Genomic DNA, 17,720 nt, shown 5'->3' with positions numbered 1-17,720 from the left:
TCTCTCTAGTCTGTATCTCTCGAGTCTGTATCTCTCTAGTCTGTTTATCTCTAGTCTGTATATAAATAGTCTTTATCGCTCTATCTCTCTACTCTCTATCTCTCCAGTCTGTAACTCTCTATCTCTCTAGTCTGTATCTCTCTACTCTGTATCTCTCGAGTCTGTATCTCTCTAGTCTGTATCTCTCTAGTCTGTATCTCTCTAGTCTGTATCTCTCTAGTCTCTATCTCTCTAGTCTGTATCTCTCTACTCTCTATCTCTCCAGTCTGTAACTCTCTATCTCTCTAGTCTGTATCTCGCTATCTCTCTAGTCTGCATCCCTCAGCCTGTATCTCTATATCTCTCAGGTCTCAATCACTCTAGTCTCTATTTCTCTAGTCGTATCTCTTTATCACTATCTTTCTAGCCTGTATCTCTCTAGTCCCATTAACCTGTTGATCCTACCCCCTACTTTTTCGAACATTCTGTTAAAAATCGCGCAACATTTCAGAGCCCTGCTACTCATGCCAGGAATATAGTATATGCATATGATTAGTATGTGTGGGTAGAAAACACTCAGACGTTTCTAAAACTGGTTAAATCACGGCTGTGACTATAACAGAACGTGCGTTTCATCGAAAAGCGCAGGAAAATCTGATCACTGTAAATTGGAAAATATATCAATGCGCCACTTGAATGTATTGTTGAATGGAAACCACATTACCTGGAGCCGAGGTTGCAATACCTACAGCTTCCACACGATGTCAACAGTCTTGTCATTTGCCTAGGCTTTGTTTCTTGGTCAAACGAACAAGAGACAGCCCATTTCTTCAGGTCTCCGACCGGATATTTTGGTTGAGATTTATCCGGACATTATTTCAAGACGTAGAGCTATAGAATATACATCGCCCTGTGATCAATTTGATCGATTATTAACGTTTACTAATACCTAAAGTTGCATTACAAAAGTATTTCGAAGTGTTTTGTGAAAGTTTATCGTCGACTTTTTTTATTTTAAAAAATGACGTTGCGTTATAAAACTGTGTTTTTTCCTTCATCACACAGTCTTCATAGATCGATATCTAGGCTATATATGGACCGATTTAATCGAAAAAAGACTCAATAGTGATGTTTATGGGACATCTAGGAGTGCCAACAAAGAAGATGGTCAAAGGTAATGAATGTTTTATATTTTATTTCTGCATTTTGTGTAGCGCCGACTATGCTAATTATTTTGTTTACGTCCCCTGCGGGTCTTTAGGGGTGTTGCATGCTATCAGATAATAGCTTCTCATGCTTTCGCCGAAAAGCATTTTAAAAATCTGACTTGTTGGCTGGATTCACAACGGGTGTAGCTTTAATTCAATACCCTGCGTGTGTGTTTTAATGAACGTTTGAGTTTTAACGAGTGCTATTAGCATTTAGCGTAGCGCATTTGCATTTCCAGATGTCTAGATGGGACGCCTGCGTGTCGGGTGGAGGTAAGAGGGACAGAAATTAGTCCCATTAACTCTGATAGGACAGAAGTTAGTCCCATTAACTCTGATATAACAGAAGTTAGTCCCATTAACTCTGATATAACAGAAGTTAGTCCCATTAACTCTGATGTAACAGAAGTTAGTCCCATTAACTCTGATAGGACAGAAGTTAGTCCCATTAACTCTGATAGGACAGAAGTTAGTCCCATTAACTCTGATAGGACAGAAGTTAGTCCCATTAACTCTGATAGGACAGAAGTTAGTCCCATTAACTCTGATAGGACAGAAGTTATTCCCATTAAATCTGATAGGACAGAAGTTAGTCCCATTAACTCTGATATAACAGAAATTAGTCCCATTAACTCTGATAGAACAGAAGTTAGTCCCATTAACTCTGATAGAACAGAAGTTAGTCCCATTAACTCTGATATAACAGAACTTAGTCCCATTAACTCTGATAGGACAGAAGTTATTCCCATTAAATCTGATAGGACAGAAGTTAGTCCCATTAACTCTGATAGGACAGAAGTTAGTCCCATTAACTCTGATATAACAGAAGTTAGTCCCATTAACTATGATAGGACAGAAGTTAGTCCCATTACCTATGATAGGACAGAAGTTAGTCCCATTAACTCTGATAGAACAGAAGTTAGTCCCATTAACTCTGATAGGACAGAAGTTAGTCCCATTAACTCTGATAGGACAGAAGTTAGTCCCATTAACTCTGATAGGACAGAAGTTAGTCCCATTAACTCTGATAGGACAGAAGTTATTCCCATTAAATCTGATAGGACAGAAGTTAGTCCCATTAACTCTGATATAACAGAAGTTAGTCCCATTAACTCTGATAGGACAGAAGTTAGTCCCATTAACTCTGATATAACAGAAGTTAGTCCCATTAACTCTGATAGGACAGAAGTTAGTCCCATTAACTCTGATATAACAGAAGTTAGTCCCATTAACTCTGATATAACAGAAGGTAGTCCCATTAACTCTGATAGGACAGAAGTTAGTCCCATTAACTCTGATAGGACAGAAGTTAGTCCCATTAACTCTGATAGGACAGAAGTTAGTCCCATTAACTCTGATAGGACAGAAGTTAGTCCCATTAACTCTGATAGGACAGAAGTTAGTCCCATTAACTCTGATAGGACAGAAGTTAGTCCCATTAACTCTGATAGGACAGAAGTTAGTCCCATTAACTCTGATAGGACAGAAGTTAGTCCCATTAACTCTGATAGGACAGAAGTTATTCCCATTAAATCTGATAGGACAGAAGTTAGTCCCATTAACTCTGATATAACAGAAGTTAGTCCCATTAACTCTGATAGGACAGAAGTTAGTCCCATTAACTCTGATATAACAGAAGTTAGTCCCATTAACTCTGATAGGACAGAAGTTAGTCCCATTAACTCTGATAGGACAGAAGTTAGTCCCATTAACTCTGATAGGACAGAAGTTAGTCCCATTAACTCTGATAGGACAGAAGTTAGTCCCATTAACTCTGATAGGACAGAAGTTAGTCCCATTAACTCTGATAGGACAGAAGTTAGTCCCATTAACTCTGATATAACAGAAGTTAGTCCCATTAACTCTGATATAACAGAAGCTAGTCCCATTAACTCTGATAGGACAGAAGTTAGTCCCATTAACTCTGATAGGACAGAAGCTAGTCCCATTAACTCTGATAGGACAGAAGTTAGTCCCATTAACTCTGATAGGACAGAAGTTAGTCCCATTAACTCTGACAGACCAACAGACAGACTACAGTCTTCTCCTCAGGATATTCCCCAGGACATCCTGCTTGATGGTGCATTCAAAATGCCCTCCCTATTCCCTATGTAGTGCACTAATTTTGAGCAGAGCCCTGTGGGCTGTTAGGTAGTGTACTACATAGGGAATAGGGTGCCATTTAGTTCAACAGCAGTCCTCTCCTCAGCATGTTCACCTGGACCCTGGTCTAATGTAGTGAACCACATCCCCTATTGACCCTGGTCTAATGTAGTGAACCACATCCCCTATTGACCCTGGTCTAATGTAGTGAACCACATCCCCTATTGACCCTGGTCTAATGTAGTGGACCACATCCCCTATTGACCCTGGTCTAATGTAGTGGACCACTTCCCCTATTGACCCTGGTCTAATGTAGTGGACCACATCCCCTATTGACCCTGGTCTAATGTAGTGGACCACTTCCCTATTGACCCTGGTCTAATGTAGTGGACCACATCCCTATTGACCCTGGTCTAATGTAGTGGACCACTTCCCTATTGACCCTGGTCTAATGTAGTGGACCACATCCCCTATTGACCCTGGTCTAATGTAGTGGACCACTTCCCTATTGAACCTGGTCTAATGTAGTGAACCACATCCCCTATTGACCCTGGTCTAATGTAGTGAACCACTTCCCTATTGACCCTGGTCTAATGTAGTGAACCACTTCCCCTATTGACCCTGGTCTAATGTAGTGGACCACATCCCCTATTGACCCTGGTCTAATGTAGTGGACCACATCCCCTATTGACCCTGGTCTAATGTAGTGGTCCACATCCCCTATTGACCCTGGTCTAATGTAGTGGACCACATCCCCTATTGACCCTGGTCTAATGTAGTGGACCACATCCCCTATTGACCCTGGTCTAATGTAGTGGAACACATCCCTATTGACCCTGGTCTAATGTAGTGGACCACATCCCCTATTGACCCTGGTCTAATGTAGTGAACCACATCCCCTATTGACCTGGTCTAATGTAGTGAACCACTTCCCCTATTGACCCTGGTCTAATGTAGTGGACCACATCCCTTATTGACCCTGGTCTAATGTAGTGAACCACTTCCCCTATTGACCCTGGTCTAATGTAGTGGACCACATCCCCTATTGACCCTGGTCTAATGTAGTGGACCACTTCCCTATTGAACCTGGTCTAATGTAGTGAACCACATCCCCTATTGACCCTGGTCTAATGTAGTGAACCACTTCCCCTATTGACCCTGGTCTAATGTAGTGAACCACTTCCCCTATTGACCCTGGTCTAATGTAGTGGACCACATCCCCTATTGACCCTGGTCTAATGTAGTGGACCACTTCCCCTATTGACCCTGGTCTAATGTAGTGGACCACATCCCCTATTGACCCTGGTCTAATGTAGTGGACCACATCCCCTATTGAACCTGGTCTAATGTAGTGGACCACATCCCCTATTGACCCTGGTCTAATGTAGTGGAACACATCCCCTATTGACCCTGGTCTAATGTAGTGGGCCACATCCCCTATTGACCCTGGTCTAATGTAGTGAACCACATCCCCTATTGACCCTGGTCTAATGTAGTGGACCACTTCCCCTATTGACCCTGGTCTAATGTAGTGGACCACATCCCCTATTGACCCTGGTCTAATGTAGTAGACCACTTCCCTATTGACCCTGGTCTAATGTAGTGGACCACATCCCCTATTGACCCTGGTCTAATGTAGTGGACCACTTCCCCTATTGAACCTGGTCTAATGTAGTGAACCACATCCCCTATTGACCCTGGTCTAATGTAGTGAACCACTTCCCCTATTGACCCTGGTCTAATGTAGTGAACCACTTCCCCTATTGACCCTGGTCTAATGTAGTGACCACATCCCCTATTGACCCTGGTCTAATGTAGTGGACCACTTCCCTATTGACCCTGGTCTAATGTAGTGGACCACATCCCTATTGACCCTGGTCTAATGTAGTGGACCACATCCCCTATTGAACCTGGTCTAATGTAGTGGACCACATCCCTATTGACCCTGGTCTAATGTAGTGGAACACATCCCCTATTGACCCTGGTCTAATGTAGTGAACCACATCCCCTATTGACCCTGGTCTAATGTAGTGGACCACATCCCCTATTGACCCTGGTCTAATGTAGTGGACCACATCCCCTATTGACCCTGGTCTAATGTAGTGGACCACATCCCCTATTGACCCTGGTCTAATGTAGTGGAACCACATCCCCTATTGACCCTGGTCTAATGTAGTGACCACATCCCCTATTGACCCTGGTCTAATGTAGTGGACCACATCCCCTATTGACCCTGGTCTAATGTAGTGGACCACATCCCTATTGACCCTGGTCTAATGTAGTGGACCACATCCCCTATTGACCCTGGTCTAATGTAGTGACCACTTCCCCTATTGACCCTGGTCTAATGTAGTGAACCACATCCCCTATTGACCCTGGTCTAATGTAGTGGACCACATCCCCTATTGACCTGGTCTAATGTAGTGAACCACTTCCCTATTGACCCTGGTCTAATGTAGTGGACCACATCCCTATTGACCCTGGTCTAATGTAGTGGACCACTTCCCCTATTGACCCTGGTCTAATGTAGTGAACCACATCCCCTATTGACCCTGGTCTAATGTAGTGGACCACATCCCCTATTGACCCTGGTCTAATGTAGTGGACCACATCCCTATTGACCCTGGTCTAATGTAGTAGACCACATCCCCTGATAAACCCTGGTCTAATGTAGTAGACCACATCCCCTATTGACCCTGGTCTAATGTAGTGGACCACATCCCCTATTGACCCTGGTCTAATGTAGTGGACCACATCCCCTATTGACCCTGGTCTAATGTAGTGGACCACATCCCCTATTGACCCTGGTCTAATGTAGTGGACCACATCCCTATTGACCCTGGTCTAATGTAGTGGACCACATCCCTATTGACCCTGGTCTAATGTAGTGAACCACATCCCCTATTGACCCTGGTCTAATGTAGTGAACCACATCCCCTATTGACCCTGGTCTAATGTAGTGGACCACATCCCCTATTGACCCTGGTCTAATGTAGTGGACCACATCCCCTATTGACCCTGGTCTAATGTAGTGAACCACATCCCCTATTGACCCTGGTCTAATGTAGTGGACCACTTCCCTATTGACCCTGGTCTAATGTAGTGGACCACTTCCCCTATTGACCCTGGTCTAATGTAGTGGACCACTTCCCTATTGACCCTGGTCTAATGTAGTGGACCACATATGGAACAAGGTGCCATTTGGGATGCAGCCCATCTCTGAAAGTCTCCTTGTACTTGACCCTGGTTGACAATATTGATCCATCCTGAATCATCAGTCTCAGAGCTTCAGTCCACCCCTAAGCCTGCTCCAGTCCTCACTGATAAATGGCTCTCCTTAGAGTACATGTTACTCTGTGTGCTTTACCGAGATCTAACACGTCTGATCTCATCAATGAATGAATGTAGGAACTCTGTCTGTCTGTCTGTCTGTCTGTCTGTCTGTCTGTCTGTCTGTCTGTCTGTCTGTCTGTCTGTCTGTCTGTCTGTCTGTCTGTCTGTCTGTCTGTCTGTCTGTCTCTCTCTCTCTCTGTCTCTCTCTCTCTCTCTCTCTCTCTCTCTCTCCCCCAATCTTTCTCTCTCTCTCTCTCGCTCTCTCGCTCTCTCTCTCTTTCCGTTCATCCCTCCCTTTCTCCCTCTCTTTCCCTCCCTCGCTCCCTCCCCTCCCCCTATATCTATCTCCTCAGTTACCTGAGAAAGAGATGTTGAATCCTTGAAAGGAAATAGAGAAGTCAGAGATGAAGCGAAGCTGAGCCTTGTAGTTCCCGTAGAGGCCTGCGTTGACGGGCGCCGGGCGCTCGGAGCCGGTGAGGCGAGCTAAAGGCAGGACGAAGCTGCCGTTCTCGGTGATCAGGAGGTAGTCATGGTGATCTTCCAAGTGGAAGGAATGGAACATGAACTGGACCCCTGAACAGAGCAGAACAGAGAGAAGAAGAAAAATCACATCATCAGATTTTTGGGGGGATTATGGGTATTAGCTCAAATGTTACAACTGGGATTTCTCGAGTAATGAAAGAGGACTTTTAAAGCTCTTTGAATGGTGAAATCTGATACAACAGATTTAGGCAGGGTAGCCTACTGGTTAGAGCGTTGGGCCAGTAACCGAAAGGTTGCTAGATCGAATCCCAGAGCTGATAAGGTAAAAAATGTGTCGTTCTTCCCCTGAACACGGCAGTTAACCCACTGTTCCTAGGCCGTCATTGTAAATAAGAATTTGTTGTTAACTGACTTGCCTGGTTAAATAAATAAAAAAGTATGTTTTATTAGAGACATACACGTGACACTGTCACACTTGTCATAGTTCTATAGGTCCATTTGAATTTAAAAAAGGCTTTGAGTAAATGACCGCATATTCTGTACTTTCCTACCTTTCCCATGTCCGACCTCCACCGTCCAGGTGCAGTTTAGAGAGTTGGGGTAGAGTTCTGGATATCCAGGAGACAGAATGATACCGCCAGGTCCTCTCACGTCCCCACCGCAAGATGCTGGAGGATGACGAGACAATTATGCTAATAGTCAATGGTAATGCTATCGTGATGCTAATACACAATGCTAATGCTAGCCTGATGCTAATACACTATGCTAATGCTAGCCTGATGCTAATACACAATGCTAATGATAATACTAATCAACTTAATGCTATGATCCTCCTCACGCTCCACTATTGGACGTACATCATCTATGATACATGTAATTTAGCGAACACTTTTATCCAACATTTTTTTTGTATGGTTGGTCAACAGGAATCAAACCCACTTTTGTATGGTTGGTCAACAGGAATCAAACCCACTTTTGTATGGCTGGTCAACAAGAATCAAACCCACTTTTGTATGGTTGGTCAACAAGAATCAAACCCACTTTTGTATGGTTGGTCAACAAGAATCAAACCCACTTTTGTATGGTTAGTCAACAGGAATCAAACCCACTTTTGTATGGCTGGTCAACAGGAATCAAACCCACGTTTGTATGGCTGGTCAACAGGAATCAAACCCACTTTTGTATGGCTGGTCAACAAGAATCAAACCCACTTTTGTATGGTTGGTCAACAAGAATCAAACCCACTTTTGTATGGTTAGTCAACAGGAATCAAACCAGCAACCCTTGTTTTGGTCAGCAAACATGCTCTACAAATGCTCTAACACTTTTGTTTTGCATGTCTTCCTTAGTGACATCATCAATATGATCCTGTGCATGTCTTCCTTTTGTAGTGACATCATCAATATGATCCTTGTGCATGTCTTCCTTAGTGACATCATCAATATGATCCTGTGCATGTGTTCTTGTAGTGACATCATCAATATGATCCTGGTCAACAATGTCTTCGTTAGTGACATGAATCAAATGATCCTGTGCATGTCTTCCTTAGTGACATCATCAATATGATCCTGTGCAATGTCATCCTTAGTGACATCATCAATATGATCTTGTGCATGTCTTCCTTAGTGACATCATCAATATGATCTTGTGCAATGTCTTCCTTAGTGACATCATCAATATGATCCTGTGCAATGTCTTCCTTAGTGACATCATCAATATGATCCTGTGCATGTCTTCCATAGTGACATCATCAATATGATCCTGTGCAATGTCTTCCTTAGTGACATCATCAATATGATCCTGTGCATGTCTTCCATAGTGACATCATCAATATGATCCTGTGCAATGTCTTCCTTAGTGACATCATCAATATGATCCTGTGCATGTCTTCCATAGTGACATCATCAATATGATCCTGTGCAATGTCTTCCTTAGTGACATCATCAATACGATCGTGTGCAATGTCTTCCTTAGCGACATCATCAATATGATCTTTATCTTAACCACAGCAAAGTTAATGAGATAAAGTCCACCCTCTCAATGGCGACTGGGCCACGGTGTCAATGTCAAGAGTCTGTTGAAAGTTTATCCACATTAATTAGCCGTTGTTCACCAGCCACCCGCTCTCTACTGGCTGGTATTGTATTGTTATCAGTGTAAAAGGTCATATGTTCTTTAAAGGACAATACTTGGCAAATATGACAATTTAAAAATATATATATATTATTATATTATGCAGATGCCCCCAGAAACACATCGTCTGGTTTATAGACACATATTTCAAGTTGAACTTGGTGGCTGGAGGACATGTTCTCTAAGTAATGAATGCCAATGAATGCCAGGCAGGTTCTTTTGGGGGAGGATGATAACGATGCCTGGAGCTGTACAGCTGCAGTCACTACCCTTAGAGGCCTCAGCTCGATCCCTAATGGTAAGTGCACTACCCTTAGAGGCCTCAGCTCGATCCCTAATGGTAAGTGCACTACCCTTAGAGGCCTCAGCTCGATCCCTAATGGTAAGTGCACTACCCTTAGAGGCCTCAGCTCGATCCCTAATGGTAAGTGCACTACCCTTAGAGGCCTCAGCTCGATCCCTAATGGTAAGTGCACTACCCTTAGAGGCCTTCGATCCCTAATGATAAGTGCACTACCCTTTATGGGTCCTGGTCAAAAGTAGTGCACTATAGGAAAGGGAATAAGGGAATAAGGGTGCCATTTGCCATACTGCCGAGTCTCTCCAGGCAAACCGCACAGAAATCAAACCCTACCTCCCAAAATGATATCAAATGTTTAATTAATGAGCCAAACGTACATGAAGTCATTACTAAGACATGAGCCGAGTGTTTAGTTGGCAAGGCTTGTGGGTTTGAGTCTGGCACACCTGGTCTCAGACAGGAGCACTGTGTTGGACGCCTTGATGTGAAGCTGTAGAGGGATATTAGATGGACTCCACTGGTACATGTGTCCAACCTCAGTAACAACATCTACCCTATTGTCTCCCTAACATCTACCCTATTGTCTCCCTAACATCTACCCTACTGTCTCCCTAACATCTACCCTACTGTCTCCCTAACATCTACCATACTGTCTCCCTAACATCTACCCTACTGTCTCCCTAACATCTACCCTACTGTCTCCCTAACATCTACCCTACTGTCTCCCTAACATCTACCCTACTGTCTCCTGTGTCCACCCTCAGTAACAACATCTACCCTACTGTCTCCCTAACATCTACCCTACTGTCTCCTGTGTCCACCCTCAGTAACAACATCTACCCTACTGTCTCCTGTGTCCACCCTCAGTAACAACATCTACCATACTGTCTCCCTAACATCTACCTTACTGTCTCCCTAACATCTACCCTACTGTCTCCCTGTGTCCACCCTCAGTAACAACATCTACCCTACTGTCTCCTAACATCTACCTTACTGTCTCCCTAACATCTACCCTACTGTCTCCTGTGTCCACCCTCAGTAACAACATCTACCCTACTGTCTCCCTAACATCTACCTTACTGTCTCCCTAACATCTACCCTACTGTCTCCTAACATCTACCCTACTGTCTCCCTAACATCTACCCTACTGTCTCCCTGTGTTCACCCTCAGTAACAAAATCTACACTACTGTCTCCCTAACAACTACCCTACTGTCTCCCTGACATCTACCCTACTGTCTCCCTGTGTCCACCCTCAGTAACAACATCTACCCTACTGTCTCCCTAACATCTACCCTACTGTCTCCCTAACATCTACCCTACTGTCTCCATGTGTTCAACCTAAGTAACAACATCTACCCTACTGTTTCCCTAACATCTACCCTACTGTCTCCCTGTGTTCAACCTCAGTAACAACATCTACCCTACTGTCTCCCTAACATCTACCCTACTGTCTCCCTAACATCTACCCTACTGTCTCCCTAACATCTACCCTACTGTCTCCCTATAATAATAATAATAATATATGCCATTTAGCTGACGCTTTTATCCAAAGCGACTTACAGTCATGTGTGCATACATTCTACGTATGGGTGGTCCCGGGAATCGAACCCACTACCCTGGCGTTACAAGCGCCATGCTCTACCAACTGAGCCACAGTAGAGTAACTCTACCCTACTGTCTCCCTAACATCTACCCTACTGTCTCCCTAACATCTACCCTACTGTCTCCCTACTGTCTCCCTGTGTTCAACCTCAGTAACAACATCTACCTTACTGTCTCCCTAACATCTACCCTACTGTCTCCCTAACATCTACCCTACTGTCTACCTAACATCTACCCTACTGTCTCCCTAACATCTGCCCTACTGTCTCCCTAACATCTACCCTACTGAATCCCAGTGTCCACCCTCAGTAACAACATCTACCCTACTATCTACCCTACTGTCTCCTAACATCTACCCTACTGTCTCCCTGTGTTCAACCTCAGTAACAACATCTACCCTACTGTCTCCTAACATCTACCCTACTGTCTCCATGTGTTCACCCTCAGTAACAACATCTACCCTACTGTCTCCTGTGTCCACCCTCAGTAACAACATCTACCCTACTGTCTCCCTAACATCTACCCTACTGTCTCCCTAACATCTACCCTACTGTCTCCCTAACATCTACCCTACTGTCTCCTGTGTTCAACCTCAGTAACAACATCTACCCTACTGTCTCCCTAACAACTACCCTACTGTCTCCATGTGTTCACCCTCAGTAACAACATCTACCCTACTGTCTCCTAACATCTACCCTACTGTCTCCCTAACATCTGCCCTACTGTCTCCTAACATCTACCCTACTGTCTCCTAACATCTACCCTACTGTCTCCCTAACATCTACCCTACTGTCTCCCTAACATCTACCCTACTGTCTCCTGTGTCCACCCTCAGTAACAACATCTACCCTACTGTCTCCCTGTGTCCACCCTCAGTAACAACATCTACCCTACTGTCTCCTAACATCTACCTTACTGTCTCCTAACATCTACCCTACTGTCTCCCTAACATCTACCCTACTGTCTCCCCGTGTCCACCCTCAGTAACAACATCTACCCTACTGTCTCCCTGTGTCCACCCTCAGTAACAACATCTACCCTACTGTCTCCCTAACATCTACCTTACTGTCTCCCTAACATCTACCCTACTGTCTCCCTAACATCTACCCTACTGTCTCCCTAACATCTACCCTACTGTCTCCCTGTGTTCACCCTCAGTAACAAAATCTACCCTACTGTCTCCCTAACAACTACCCTACTGTCTCCCTGACATCTACCCTACTGTCTCCCTGTGTCCACCCTCAGTAACAACATCTACCCTACTGTCTCCCTAACATCTACCCTTCTGTCTCCCTAACATCTACCCTACTGTCTCCATGTGTTCAACCTCAGTAACAACATCTACCCTACTGTCTCCCTAACAACTACCCTACTGTCTCCATGTGTTCACCCTCAGTAACAACATCTACCCTACTGTCTCCCTAACATCTACCCTACTGTCTCCCTAACATCTACCCTACTGTCTCCCTAACATCTACCCTACTGTCTCCCTAACATCTACCCTACTGTCTCCCTAACATCTACCCTACTGTCTCCCTAACATCTACCCTACTGTCTCCATGTGTTCACCCTCAGTAACAACATCTACCCGAACACCCTACCATCCTAACCTCTAAACTCTACTAACTAACCATGTCTATTATATTGTCCCAGTAGGGAGGTGAGTGACAGGAAGACTCTACTAACAAACCATGTCTATTATATTGTCCCAGTAGAGAGGTGAGTGATTAGAAGACTCTACTAACTAACCATGTCTATTATATTGTCCCAGTAGAGAGGTGAGTGACAGGAAGACTCTACTAACTAACCATGTCTATTATATTGTCCCAGTAGAGAGGTGAGTGATTAGAAGACTCTACTATCTAACCATGTCTATTATATTGTCCCAGTAGAGAGGTGAGTGACAGGAAGACTCTACTAACAAACCATGTCTATTATATTGTCCCAGTAGAGAGGTGAGTGATTAGAAGACTCTACTATCTAACCATGTCTATTATATTGTCCCAGTAGAGAGGTGAGTGATTAGAAGACTCTACTATCTAACCATGTCTATTATATTGTCCCAGTAGAGAGGTGAGTGATTAGAAGACTCTACTAACTAACCATGTCTATTATATTGTCCCAGTAGAGAGGTGAGTGACAGGAAGACTCTACTAACTAACCATGTCTATTATATTGTCCCAGTAGAGAGGTGAGTGACAGGAAGACTCTGTCTCTATATCATGTATTAATTTGATATAAAGTGTAGTGGGCATTATAGATAATACAGTATAACGTGTGTTAGTACATCAAGCCCTATGACTCTACCTCCTGCCAATCTCCTCCTACACTTTCTCTCCAGTACATCGTCCCTGTACAGGTGTGGTGACTGGGACGATCTACCAAATACGCCTCTGAAATATTTAAAACGTTCCATGGTGCGTTTCGGGAACAAAAGTGATTGTTTATTAATTCAAGGACACAGGTATAGCATCATCGGGAATACTGCTAGGATGTGACATTAAAATGGAATCCCTGCCCAGTAGGTGTTGGGTGAACCGTATAAATATCCTTAAACCCTGCACCCAGATCTGTATGTGCAGCAGATTGGTCTGAATATGGTTGTCGTGCCGAGCTGGAGAGAAGGTTACGTGTCTGGCATTCAAAGGAACAAACAGAGCAGAGAGGAGTTGGCTGGAGCACATCCAGATGGGACCAGGCTAGCTTCACTGAGATGACACATCCAGATGAGACCGGGCTAGCTTCATTGAGATGACACATCCAAATGAGACCGGGCTACCTTCACTGAGATGACACATCCAGATGAGACCAGGCTAGCTTTATTGAGATGACACATCCAGATGGGACAAGGCTAGCTTCATTGAGATGACACATCCAGATGGGACCAGGCTAGCTTCACTGAGATGACACATCCAGATGAGACTGGGCTAGCTTCATTGAGATGACACATCCAAATGAGACTGGGCTACCTTCACTGAGATGACACATCCAAATGAGACCGGGCTACCTTCACTGAGATGACACATCCAGATGAGACCAGGCTAGCTTTATTGAGATGACACATCCAGATGGGACAAGGCTAGCTTCACTGAGATGACACATCCAGATGGGACCAGGCTAGCTTCACTGAGATGACACATCCAGATGAGACCAGGCTAGCTTCATTGAGATGACACATCCAGATGAGACCAGGCTAGCTTCACTGAGATGACACATCCAGATGGGACCAGGCTAGCTTCACTGAGATGACACATCCAGATGAGACCAGGCTAGCTTCACTGAGATGACACATCCAGATGAGACCAGGCTAGCTTCATTAAGATGACACATCCAGATGGGACCAGGCTAGCTTCACTGAGATGACACATCCAGATGAGACCGGGCTAGCTTCATTGAGATGACACATCCAGATGAGACCAGGCTAGCTTCACTGAGATGACACATCCAGATGAGACCGGGCTAGCTTCATTGAGATGACACATCCAGATGAGACCAGGCTAGCTTCATTGAGATGACACATCCAGATGGGACCAGGCTAGCTTCACTGAGATGACACATCCAGATGAGACCAGGCTAGCTTCATTGAGATGACACATCCAAATGAGACTGGGCTACCTTCACTGAGATGACACATCCAGATGAGACCGGGCTAGCTTCATTGAGATGACACATCCAGATGGGACCAGGCTAGCTTCATTGAGATGACACATCCAGATGAGACCAGGCTAGCTTCACTGAGATGACACATCCAGATGAGACCAGGCTAGCTTCACTGAGATGACACATCCAGATGAGACCAGGCTAGCTTCATTGAGATGACACATCCAGATGGGACCAGGCTAGCTTCATTGAGATGACACATCCAGATGAGACCAGGCTAGCTTCACTGAGATGACACATCCAGATGAGACCAGGCTAGCTTCATTGAGATGACACATCCAGATGGGACCAGGCTAGCTTCATTGAGATGACACATCCAGATGAGACCAGGCTAGCTTCATTGAGATGACACATCCAGATGAGACCAGGCTAGCTTCACTGAGATGACACATACAAATGAGACCAGGCTACCTTCATTGAGATGACACATGCACATGAGACCAGGCGAGCTTCACTGAGATGACACATCCAGATGAGACCGGGCTAGCTTCATTGAGATGACATATCCAGATGGGACCAGGCTAGCTTCATTGAGATGACACATCCAGATGAGACCGGGCTAGCTTCATTGAGATGACACATCCAGATGAGACCAGGCTAGCTTCATTGAGATGACACATCCAGATGAGACCGGGCTAGCTTCACTGAGATGACACATTATATATTAATCTAAACCATAGCATCATATGTGGGCAGTGGACAAGGCTATGCATTATTGAGATGATAAATAAAGATTCATTATGTATTTAGTAACATACCATCACTATAAATAACATAGCCCCCCTCACATCAATCTGGACCTTGAAGCCAGTTCCACTGTTTTTTATCTGGGACTGATTTAGACCTGGGACACCAGGTGGGTGATTCCTCTCTAATCGGGGACTGGTTTAGACCTGGGACACCAGCTGGGTGATTCCCCTCTAATCAGGGACTGATTTGGACCTGGGACACCAAGTGGGTGAATCCCCTGTAAACAGGGACTGATTTAGACCTGGGACACCAGGTGGGTGATTCCCCTCTAATCTGGGACTGATTTAGACCTGGGACACCAGGTGGGTGATTCCCCTCTAATCTGGGACTGATTTAGACCTGGGACACCAGGTGGGTGATTCCCCTCTAATCTGGGACTGATTTAGACCTGGGACACCAGGTGGGTGAATCCCCTCTAGTCAGGGACCGATTTAGACCTGGGACACCAGGTGGGTGAATCCCCTCTAATCAGGGCCTGATTTAGACCTGGGGCACCAGGTGGGTGATTCCCCTCTAATCAGGGCCTGATTTAGACCTGGGACACCAGGTGGGTGATTCCCCTCTAATCAGGGACTGATTTAGACCTGGGATACCAGGTGGGTGATTCCCCTCTAATCAGGGCATGATTTAGACCTGGGACACCAGGTGGGTGATTCCCCTCTAATCAGGGCCTGATTTAGACCTGGGACACCAGGTGGGTGAATCCCCTCTAATCAGGGACTGATTTAGACCTGGAACACCAGGTGGGTGATTCCCCTCTAATCAGGGCCTGATTTAGACCTGGGGCACCAGGTGGGTGATTCCCCTCTAATCAGGGCCTGATTTAGACCTGGGACACCAGGTGGGTGATTCCCCTCTAATCAGGGACTGATTTAGACCTGGGATACCAGGTGGGTGATTCCCCTCTAATCAGGGCATGATTTAGACCTGGGACACCAGGTGGGTGATTCCCCTCTAATCAGGGCCTGATTTAGACCTGGGACACCAGGTGGGTGAATCCCCTCTAATCAGGGACTGATTTAGACCTGGAACACCAGGTGGGTGATTCCCCTCTAATCAGGGCATGATTTAGACCTGGGACACCAGGTGGGTGAATCCCCTCTAATCAGGGACTGATTTAGACCTGGGATACCAGGTGGGTGATTCCCCTCTAATCAGGGCCTGATTTAGACCTGGGACACCAGGTGGGTGATTCCCCTCTAATCAGGGCCTGATTTAGACCTGGGCCACCAGGTGGGTGATTCCCCTCTAATCAGGGACTGATTTAGACCTGGAACACCAGGTGGGTGATTCCCCTCTAATCAGGGCATGATTTAGACCTGGGACACCAGGTGGGTGAATCCCCTCTAATCAGGGACTGATTTAGACCTGGGATACCAGGTGGGTGATTCCCCTCTAATCAGGGCCTGATTTAGACCTGGGACACCAGGTGGGTGATATTAATGATTAGGTATAACAGAAAAGCAGCAGTTGTCCGGACCTTGTAGGGATCAGATTGTAAATCCCCCTGTTATAGAGGCTAACATACCGTCACATGTGGGCAGAGGATGGCTCCACCAGTGGTTCTCCCCACAGACCAGCGGTTCCTCATGACTGAGCCGGTATCCCTGGTCACACTGGAACGACACCGTGGACCCGATGGCCAGGTCATGGCCGTACCGCACGCCGTTCACCGGGATCCCAGGGTCCATGCATGATGATGTGTCCAACGTCACAACTGGTAGGAGCCAAGGTTAAAAAATAAATGATTATTTATACTTTAGGGCCTGTCCAAGTTCATTTGTTAATAACGCTTTAATTTTAGCAAAGATAATTTTATCACCATACATTGTTTTCATTTTTTATTTATTTTTTTGAGGGGGCCGCAGTTAATCGCATCTCCATTTTTTTTTATCCAAAAGGTATTTGTTTCCTCAGGGACCGTTTTGAGCGCAACACACAACATGCTCTTTGCTCTGCTGTGCTCTTGGTATCAGCTCAGTGGGCAGCTCAGTTGGCAGTTTTAAGGAAAACTTACAGAAAGTTCAACTATAAACACGTTCCCAGGCATTTCTTTAGATTACAGCAAAAAAAAAACATAATTTGCACTGAAGTAGCTAGCTATTTATGCTAATGTTAGCTAGCTAGCTATTTATGCTAATGTTAGCTAGCTATTTATGCTAATGT

At 45.1% G+C, this 17,720-nt stretch overlaps 1 protein-coding gene and 2 long non-coding RNA genes across 6 annotated transcripts in view; 1 reads left to right on the top strand and 2 right to left on the bottom strand.

The window, feature by feature from the left end:
* LOC127928864 (CUB and sushi domain-containing protein 3) overlaps nucleotides 1–17,383 on the bottom strand; it is a gene marked incomplete at its 3' end in the record, with an annotated part of 197,949 nt that extends 180,566 nt beyond the window's left edge. The window contains 4 exon segments of the mRNA XM_052516415.1: nucleotides 6,981–7,196; nucleotides 7,658–7,774; nucleotides 17,083–17,271; nucleotides 17,377–17,383. Of these exon segments, the coding sequence (XP_052372375.1) occupies nucleotides 6,981–7,196; nucleotides 7,658–7,774; nucleotides 17,083–17,271; nucleotides 17,377–17,383 (529 nt within the window).
* LOC127928862 (uncharacterized) lies at nucleotides 16,054–16,820 on the top strand. Of its 3 annotated transcripts, XR_008132472.1 has the most exons (4): nucleotides 16,054–16,150; nucleotides 16,347–16,444; nucleotides 16,494–16,542; nucleotides 16,690–16,820. It is a non-coding gene; the product is annotated as an uncharacterized LOC127928862 (long non-coding RNA). The 3 variants fall into 3 exon arrangements; XR_008132470.1 differs by lacking the exon at nucleotides 16,494–16,542 and having other exon boundaries at nucleotides 16,690–16,773; XR_008132473.1 differs by lacking the exon at nucleotides 16,690–16,820 and having other exon boundaries at nucleotides 16,494–16,550.
* On the bottom strand, nucleotides 16,104–16,746 carry LOC127928863 (uncharacterized). Of its 2 annotated transcripts, none has more exons than XR_008132474.1 (3): nucleotides 16,629–16,746; nucleotides 16,384–16,432; nucleotides 16,104–16,138 (listed from the first exon to the last, which is right to left on the bottom strand). It is a non-coding gene; the product is annotated as an uncharacterized LOC127928863 (long non-coding RNA). The 2 variants fall into 2 exon arrangements; XR_008132475.1 differs by lacking the exon at nucleotides 16,629–16,746 and adding an exon at nucleotides 16,531–16,577.
* Nucleotides 17,384–17,720: the final 337 nt, after the last annotated feature.

This window comes from Oncorhynchus keta, unplaced genomic scaffold (genome assembly GCF_023373465.1).
Source record: "Oncorhynchus keta strain PuntledgeMale-10-30-2019 unplaced genomic scaffold, Oket_V2 Un_scaffold_4335_pilon_pilon, whole genome shotgun sequence".
Taxonomy (NCBI): domain Eukaryota; kingdom Metazoa; phylum Chordata; class Actinopteri; order Salmoniformes; family Salmonidae; genus Oncorhynchus; species Oncorhynchus keta.
Note: the sequence above shows the minus strand (reverse complement) of the source record. Positions and strands in the feature narration are given on the sequence as shown.